This window comes from Pundamilia nyererei, unplaced genomic scaffold, assembly GCF_000239375.1.
Source record: "Pundamilia nyererei isolate P.nyererei 1_Seehausen unplaced genomic scaffold, PunNye1.0 scaffold00069, whole genome shotgun sequence".
NCBI classification, from domain to species: Eukaryota; Metazoa; Chordata; class Actinopteri; order Cichliformes; family Cichlidae; genus Pundamilia; species Pundamilia nyererei.
Window position 1 is genome coordinate 420050 of NW_005187470.1, and position 9828 is coordinate 429877.

Sequence of the window (9828 nt, forward strand, 5' to 3'; positions counted from 1 at the left end):
AAAAAAAAACCCAAAAAAACCCCCAAAAACCTGGTAAACAAGTAAAAAACATTCAAATATTTTATGGATCTTTGTAATCTCCTTTCCATTTTTTCTATTTCTTGCTTCTATACAGCAACCTACCCACTCACTCTGATAAATGTCTAATCTCTTTTCTTTTTTACTCCGTTTTCGGGTTTTAAATGTCATCAATCATCTTGTCATTCACTGCGTCATTCTCATCACTCAATTAATTTTTCTGTTAAAAGGTCCTCAGTTGACAAAATAGCACAATTCCCTCTCATTCCCACTCCTTTACTTTATTTCAGGTTTTTTTTCTCCTTTTCTGTTTTTAATATTTCAGCACCTCAGATGTAGCGGCTCTTTAAAGCACCCATGGGGGCTCCGAGTCCGCGCTTTTGTCTCCCATTTCCTTCTGAAACAGTTTTTCTTTAACCCTATGTGGCTCTTCACAGTTGTTGTCTTAGCTCTCTCCTCTCCGTCGCTCTTTCTGCTTTCTTTTTCTCCATCTCACCCCCACCACCCTCCCTCAGTTTTCTCTGTGTCAGCCAGAGGTCAATGCTACACTTTTTTCTTCTGCATGCGAGAAGGCAGGGGGTATCTTTTTAGTTATTATAACCTAAAAATAGAAAAAAAAATGATTTAAGGTTGGGACGATGGTCTCTTTTAAGATATAGTGTCTTACCACAATCTAGCATTTGGAGGGTGTTTTGTATCTTGAGATAAGGATAAGATTATATCAATAAATGATTTGGATGGGGTTTGATCAGGAATCTAGACCAATTTACAAAGTGTCCCAAAATGACTTAATTTTCATCGTCTCAAGGACATTGTTCTTTAATGAAATTGTGTTTTCTGATTAAATAGACTAGTAAAACGCACACAAAAAAATGCTATTTGCCGTAGTTGGGGACATTGGGGACTCATGGTTTGCTATTGAAGAATGCTAATCAAGCAGTTGGGCTGCCTGTGTTCAGTTGCAATCACTGTGGTGGTTTAATCTTTAGTTAATAAAAGATTTCAGTCAATGTTGCTTGGTCAATCTCATCTCATATCCATCATAAAGTCGCTAAATGTGTATAACGCTAGTGATTAAGTTTTAGGGCCTAGCTTAAATGCTTAAAACCAACATTTCTCTTAAAAATGTTGTCTGTCGCTCTATTTTTTTTTATTTATTTATTTTTTACACTTAGCAGGAAAGCTCCAATGAGCTCTCTAGTCAGATCATTACTTCCAAGAGTCTCATTATGTTGAGAGCCTTGTTGAAGCTAATAACTGACTAAAGGTCTAATTATTAGATTTTCTCATAATTTTATTAATGCTAGCTCACACTCTGTGGAGACCTAATGGAGGAACACAAGGAGGCGAGGAGCAGCTGTAGTAGCTGGTGGACGGTAAGCTTAACGGAACAATCTTTGTTCGTTCAAGAATTCTTGGTCTATTTTTGGAGAAGGTTCATTTAACTTTGCAAAAACATGTCACTTATTTCCATTTTTGTAGTCCCACAAAAGCGCGAACAAATTTTTGGATGTTTGCAGTAACACCTGTCGATACACAGGGAAACAGAAACTTCCCCACGCACGTTCAGGAAAACAGGCGCACGCACACAAACACATACTTGAGTCTGTTGGTTCAGCTCTTCCATTGAGGGTCCGTATGCTAGCTGGCCATTGTGAACGCAAGGCCTTTTGTCTGGGCAGCCTGAAACTGGTGATTGCACCTTAGCTACCGCAGTTCAAGCGTAAACAGTGTTTTCATGCCCTACGATATATATACACTGTTGCCAGTGGACCCCTAAATCCCTGGAACAGCTGAGTCCTAGGGTGTCAAAGATAATGGCGATTTATTGCAGTGCTAGGCTTTCTCATTGCCCCTCCCGCCCCCCATTTCCAATCGTCCCTCCACCCCTCCTCCTCCCTCAAACAGATTAAAATTAAGCCGTAAACATGTGAGGATGGAATTAACACATTTAGTGAGTCTCCTCTTCCCACATCCCATTTTCGCTCCAGAGCGGCTGATCCCCGCTGCCAAACGTGGGTGCAATTTTAATGACTCGCGACGTTTTTGAAGTCGACATAAAAAAGCGTCGCTCGCCGTTTGTGGCGGCGCTAGATATGACTGGGCCACGGCCGGCCATGATTGGGGGGGACACACGCCGCCGATTCGGACTCCAGGCTCTTCGATAGGATCGGTGTCATTTTCCTCTCCACGATAAGACGCCTTGCTGACAAGGTCCGATTAGGAGAGAAAAAATCATTATTGCTACGCCTTTCATCCACCGGGGGTTTACCGATAAACAGCTCACCCACGGCTAGATTTTCTGAGAGCAAGATGTTATGCGTTGAAGCATATATATTTAGGAAATATGGTTTCAAGTTAAATTTTGGCAGTGTTTTTTTAATGACTGTTTTCTTTTTAAATAGCTATAGAAAAACGTTTTCCGCTTTAAAGCACATTTCTTTAAAAAGACCTCCTTTCTCTTTAGCTGAAAATTCAAGCTGTGAAATATTTAAGTCCTGGCTCTCGGCTTTATTAATCAAACAATTATCAAATAACGTCATATTCTTTTTGAACACAATACAACATGCCGATTGTATCGGCCTACAAAAAAAGTGATCTACTATGCTATACCTCAAGGAAATCCACTTTAGCAAAGTGTCCTTTTAAAAAGAGAAATGAAAAAGAGATGCTTAAAATATTAAAACTACATTGCAGAACAGAGAGAATAAACTAAAATAAGAAGTAAGAAAAGATTCAGCAACATGCTAATAAGAAAAAGATTTACATTGCATTTAATGTGTGTATATACTATGCTTTTTAAAAAATATATATATATAAAAATCATTAAAGTACTTACTAATACAAAAAAAATCAAGTATAAAATTGGGTTGCATTTGCAAAACAAACAAACCTAATTTTCAAACTAATCTCTTTAAATGTATTAAAATTGTAAAATAATTGTCAATTTCCAAAAATACTAATTCCACTTAAATACTGATTAATTACCTATTTATTTGTAGGATTTTTATTTGTGTAAATCAGTAAAAATGTAATAAAATATTCTACATTAACAGCATGTTTTGAATGTTAAAGAATTGAATAAAATGTATTGAGGGAGAACAACAGCCTCTGTTTAATATAAAAGCTGGTGTTCATAAACGTAACCGGCTAAGTCATTTGTTAAGTGTTTGCTTATGGATTTGAGGCGACGCTTTGGTGGCCCAGCACCAAAAGAATCATCGAGTCTGATCTTTACAGGGAACAGGGAGAAATAAAGCGAGCGGGAGAGACACAGAGAAAGAGACAAAGATGGAGAGGGAGAGATAGAGAGTCGGGACAAATGTGTGTTGTGTTACTGGGCCACTCCAGCACCCATGGACTCTCAGCAAGACTCAAAGCCACACTCTGCTTCAAACGAGAGCCATGAAGATTTTTTTTTTAATGTTTACAAAAACATATTTATTTATTTCTCGTCACTCCGTCATTTATCTATTTATTTCTCGCTGTCCCAGCACCCCTTGCTCTGCCACTGGAATCCTGTTCGATGACGCCGACGTGCTCACCCTCCCCTCTTTTGCCCCCCCACCCCTCTTTTAATACCACTGCAGTTGAAAATCAAACTGCTCTAAAACAAATTGATGTACTCTTTAATATAGTCGTCACATCATCACAGGGTCCTCACACGTCTGCCTTGGTGACAACTGCAGGGCTGCTTAGCTTAGCCCAGCGATGGCTGCCACTTTGTTGGTCGCTTCAATGATTTATCACAAAAAAGAGAGGGAGAGTGTGAGAGTGGGAAGCGAGACAAAAAGGGAGAGAAAGAAAGAAAAATCCCCTGGATCATGATTGAGTCACTGGCACCTTTGATTGACAAGGTCTAATCAGCTTATCTCCATCCTAATAAAGTTGATAGCCTGCAGTGCTGCTCTCTACCTGGCATGGCGTGAACTTTGGGCTAGGCTGGGGCCCCTGGGGGCCGTACCCCAACCCTCTCTGCTTATCTAAACGGGGCTGAAATCAATCCCTAATGAGCTGTTTTCATTTGCAGGATTGATTACAGGCTCCTAACACCAAGAACACTCACCTAAGAAGAAGTGTCTCAGCCTCTTGCTGGCCACCTTTAAAATGCAGAGCAGCAATGCTTTTGTCTGTGCTCGTCTTTGTTTCAGCGGCTCATTTTGTTGGCATTGCTAAAGTATTTGTGAAAAGCATAAGGGGGGATGAATTTTCAAAGTAAGTTTCCTTAATATTTAATCTGTGATTTACTGAACTGGACACTTTAAATACTGCCTCTGGTTTGTTTTTACAGTAAACATGTATCTATTATAAAATTATCTTTAGAATTACGCTAGATCGCTCGCCTTAGCGGTCCTTTGCAACACACAAACATGCTAACAAAATGAATTCTGCTATGACAAGGCTACATTTCAACCTTAAACTATTTACATCCTCACAAAAGTGCAATAAAGCGCCATCAAATAATTTTAATTGCTGAGATAACACTAATTAATATTTCAGTTTTTAAATTAAGAGTTAAAATTTTACTATGTAAAGCGGAATGTATTTTTAAATATACATATATATGTTTTATAGAGTCATATCTTTTCAGAAACTGCTAATCAGTCTCTAACCTTTAATGAATAGAAAGGTAAGGCAACAAATCATTGCAACATGGATATGTTGCACAACATGCTATTTTCATTCTTAAACAAGCATCATGAATCATTCAAAATATCTTCAGCTTTGGCGGGAAGGACTAAAATCCAGCATGTCTTTGATTTAACAACATCTCCAAAATTTGACAAGCCTCCACGTTTGGGCATTTCAAATGCCCCTGACTCAAATGTCTTTAAATTGGCTAACTGCATGCCCTCCCTTTTTATTTACTGCCCTCTTTAACTGGGCTAGCCTCCATGTCTGCATGTCTCTATGCCTGGGCTTTCAAGTCAGTGCTCTTCACTAATGAAGTTCTATACTTTATTTATGAGACAAACAGAGAACCCTGTTTCTTGAGGGTGCGTGTGGTAAATAGCTCTGCATGCCCAAAGAGTCTCCTCTATATCCCTCTGAGGGCTCTCACTGCTTTTGGCAAGCCTTTGTTTCACAAAATACACTAGAGACACTGAGAATAGAAGAAGAAAAAACTAAAATATCTATGATAAAATGATACTGTGTCAAGATTCATCTTTTCTTAGAACTAAGAGTCTTCTTTTTTCTCCTTAAATGTGACCTAGAAGCATCCTGTTTTTTTTTGTTCCTGGTCATTAAGAGAGATATTGTCGGCGGTGAAGAGAAAAGGGGGCAAAGAGTTTCTACGCCATTTCTTTGTTCAGGATCTATCTCTTTGAAATATAATGTCTTTTAGTTCCACTTCCCCCATTGGTCAATTGTAGTTCTTAAGGGCTACTGTGTCATTGTGGATGGAGAATGCAACTTTGAATTACTGCAAAATAACGATGCTAAACTGCTCTTGGTAAAAAAAAGTAGGGCTTAGATGTCTAAGAAGAGTTGAGATGTGTGACAAGAGTAGCATTTACAGTATGACTAGAGAATGTCTGATTGGAGAAACACTTAATGCTCTAATTATTCTTGTTAAATATCCATGGATGCCGCACCTGCATTTGAAAACACAAAGCTTATTCCACAACAACTGCCAATGGCATTTCATAACGCTCATGAATAAAGCCTAGTACTTGCAGGACTTGGATATTTATTTTGTTTTGTACTTGATGATGTGAAAAAAGAACAAACAACAATAAACAAAATCTTTGGTGGGCTGTAAAAGTAACCAAGTTCAACACAAATCCAGTTTCCTTAGTGTACTGTGTGACTCACTAATCTGGCAGGAGTATGGACTAAATAGTGCAAGATAATATGAAGATGTCTGGGAAGCGTTGTAATGCATCACAGTAGGACAACAAGAGAAAATATATCATTTGAAACGGGAGAACAATCCAAAAGAAAAAAGAAATAAAAGAACTTTGGATCAGATGGTGAACTCTGTCAAACTGTATTAACAGAGTAGATAAATCTGGCTTCCTAATGTTCATGCCAACACTTTTTATTAAATTTGAGAGCTTGGCAGATTAGTCTGGTAGAGAGCTGCGTATGCCGAGTGGATCTACGTTCCTTATTTAGATGTATTCTCTAGCTGACCTGGAGACATCGCCATTTCAGGTTGTGCATCTGAGCGGAGGGCTGGTATCGACAGCAGAGTAAAGGAAGGGGTCATGGATTAAAGACATGGGGCGAAGCTTCCCCACCAAACCACAAACATACCCCACAGCTGGTGTGGACCGAGCCACGTGTGTGGGACCGAGGCAGGATAAACGGGCATTGTTCTTAGCTAGCTGCACGCACAGTGGATGAGACAGCCACTGGTGACACAGGGTCAAGGGGCATGTGGCTGACTACAGCGGAAGAAACCGCTGGACACAGGAGGTGCTCAACACTGCTAAGTCACCATACACTTCTTCACCAACAACCAAGCTGTGAGGCAAAACATCAAAACGAGTCACTGTGAAAGCTGCGGCAGGGCGGAACAAAAATCCGCCGGCTGTTGCAGAATTCGACACCATCGAGAAACTCTAATAACGTCAGAATCATCTCGGAAATTTGAATCAACATTTTTAGGCAGAGAATGCAGATTGTATTTAGGAATTTGTGAATGCAAGTTACAGGGAACATCAAAAGCCAGTGGTCTCCGTGCAAACCTGCCTTGACTTGAATTATTAAATCTGTCGATGTCGCGCACACCAGCCGCCCCGCGATTATAGTGTAAATTGACAAACTTTTTCAAAACTACAACGGAAGCCACAGAAAGCTGGTTGATACTTCAAGAATGAGCTTTGATATATCTCTGAGGAATACACTGCGCCTCAATAATGTGGTGACTGTCAGGAAGGAAGACAGGGAGGGGGGGGAAAAAGAAATATGCTAACTGGTTAAATCTATTTAAGATCCCAATGAGATTTTTTCCTATTTTAAGATTAAAACCATCCTTGATAATGAGGGAAAAAAAAGGTTTGTGTGTTTTTAAGAGGATTTATTTAGAAAGTGATGTTTTTATTTTCTTTCTTGTACGCTCCTGAATTAAGAACTTCAGGAGGAATGCTGACATTGTTTATTTTCATAGACCCCCTATCTGTTTGTGGAGGAAAAAAAAAAAAAAAAAAAAAAGCACAGTACCACCCACCAAATGCACATGCATACATAACACACACACACACAAACACATATACACTGAGCCATAGTGATGCTTGAATTTTCTTCAGGAGCAGAGCAAGGAGAAGCAGCGCCCGATCTGTCGCCTGTACACTTCTCTCACTCCCTCCCTGGCTCACCTTTGATGTGCTCCCGAAAATGTCATCAGGCGTCAAGGAAAGAGGTTTTTTTTCCCCACCGACTCCCCTCCTTCCACCCTCCAAAAACACACGCACACACACACACACATCCACCCACCTCGCATATGAGCAAGACAATTTGCTGTCGCTCACTCATCCTCAGCACTATCTTGAACCCCCCCACCCAACACCGCCCCACTCCTTTTCCAATTCATAACAGAATACGTACCAGTTTCTACCGCTATCTGGTAGCCGGCCTCCAGTCTCCGTGATGACCTTTCCAGCTTCTCTGTGTTGTCCAACAGATGTGCTCTCTGCAATAAATAGAAAAAAAAAAAGAACTCAAGCTGGAGAAACAAACACAAAATAAAAATTGATTGAGAGGGCTGGGACCCATTTCAAAGAAACACATCAACCCTGTCACCTAAGCAGACAGACCACATCCACAGCGACAACATAATACAACCATATTGGCAATAACCTTCATGGATGACAATGTGTTGCGTCCTGATGGAATATCAAGCAAATGCATGTAAAAAAAGGCTGCTGCCTCATCTTGGACATAAAAAGCGGCACTACTTGGAGCTTTGCTGTCTCCTCATATTGTTTCACAACCCAGGACAGTTAATTTGTTTTAGCTCCTTGCCTTAAGATGAAATACAAATTTATTTAAAGAGCTGTCCAGGTAAAACAAAACCGGGTCCAGCTAATGTTTTCCAACTGGAGGAACCTCTAGTCACAACCTCTAGCATAGCAAGAAAAGATGGGTTTCATAAATTATTAAGACTGCAATGTGATTTTTTATTTTCCAAAGAGGGTGTTTGTGAGTATCAAGGTCTAAGCTAAGGCTGTAAATATCACGTGTATACGAGTACAAACTACTGATAGCAGGTCCTAGGATACCAAGCAAACCAGTGATTTTGGCTTGTTCTCTTCCTAAACAGCTCCTATATAACAAGCAAGACAAAAAAAGAGCTCATCCGTTGACTGGACGTCCACTACGGGCTCTCACTTTCTTTGGTGGAGTTAAAATAGTGGTAGTTTTAAAATGCCGAAATTTACAGTTTTTTTAGACTCTTATTCAAAGCTTTCTCTGAAAGGCTGAAACAGTTAATTAAACTTAGATAAAGTTAGTTAAAAAGTCTGTAACTGGTGACTGTTGTGAGCTGCCTTTTAAAACCTGTTGTAGTGGCCTTACAAACTGAATTGCCAAGCTCTAAAAATTATTAACCTTATGGATTTGTTTACATACAAAATGTCTGCTGAGTCCAAAGTGACCAGCCACCTATAACATATAAAGATGCACTTACATACATACTAAAAACAACCCCTCATCATCCACTGAACTGAGACACTTCATGTGCAAAACCAACATAAGACCGAGCTTTCATTAAACCCACACTGCAATCAAACAGCATAAACATGGAAGACTTAAATGTTTACTTGAATGCTGTTGGTTGTGACGGCTTTTCTAATGCGCAACCTTAAGAAACTGATCAGATTTAACACATCTGACACAGGAAAACAACCCAATGAATGACAGCCGCCCATCTGACAAGGGTTTCACGCCCATCACATGAGTGAAGGGGACAGGGAAAGAAGTGAAATCTCTAGTTTTGGTTTGGCTGTCAAAATGTGTACCAGCTAATCACTCAGAGGAAATGAAAAATGTGGAGGGGAAGAAAAAAAAAAGTCAACGACACACTTTTCAAACTTTGACAACAAGAGGGATGGGAAAAGAGCAGGGAGGAGAAAACTCCCTCTGAACTCTTTTCTTTCCCTCGTTTCCTTTTTCTTTGTGCCGCTGACAGATGTCATTTAAAATTGCAGAGATACTTTTTAATAGTTAAAGGGAGGGCAGGGGAGGGATGGCGCGATAGGAGAACGGGTTGGGTGGTTGAGTAATAAAATGGTCTTGCGGTAGGAAACTGATAAGTAGACGGCGAGCGGCGCTGGATGCAAGGTGTGGTGTGGTTTTGGTAAAGGTTGTGGTAGAAGGGGTTTGGAGGTGGCGTGGAAGTGGTAGTGGCACCAACAGATATGGTGTCAGTATACATGTGGGAGAAAACGGATACCAAGCTTGGGCTATAATGAGCCCCTATGGATCAGCTGCGATGCAGGGGACGCACTGACATGCAACGCTTAAGCTAATACACCTAGACCACGGCTGCAGTGCCTGTGTGTGCCTGGGAGCATGAGGCAGCCAGGGATACTGACAGAGTAGCGCACTCCCTGGGTTCTTCAAAGAGCTCAAGTGATTAGTATGTTATCATTACCATTCGAAACGTGATTTTCCTATTCCCTCTCGGCAAAGGTGACACGTCTCGGGGAGACGGCCGGCAGACTCGCTGCGATGGAAAGCCACTTCAAAGCTTTATCCTCCTGAATTTCTCTCTCTCTCTGTGTCTCTTCTCTCCCTCGTTCTGTCTTCTTTTAGGCCCGGGGGGAGGGTTGGGTGTGTGAGGTGGAGGCGAGGGGAGGGGGG

At 40.6% G+C, this 9828-nt stretch overlaps 1 protein-coding gene across 3 annotated transcripts in view; it reads right to left on the minus strand.

The window, feature by feature from the left end:
- vti1a (vesicle transport through interaction with t-SNAREs 1A) overlaps positions 1-9828 on the minus strand; it is a 111145-nt gene that overhangs the window by 68562 nt on the left and 32755 nt on the right. For all 3 annotated transcript variants that reach the window (XM_005736371.2, XM_005736372.2, XM_013911664.1), the window contains one exon: positions 7573-7657. In XM_005736371.2, coding sequence (XP_005736428.1) covers positions 7573-7657 — 85 coding nt within the window. The remainder of the gene's footprint in view (positions 1-7572; positions 7658-9828) is intronic.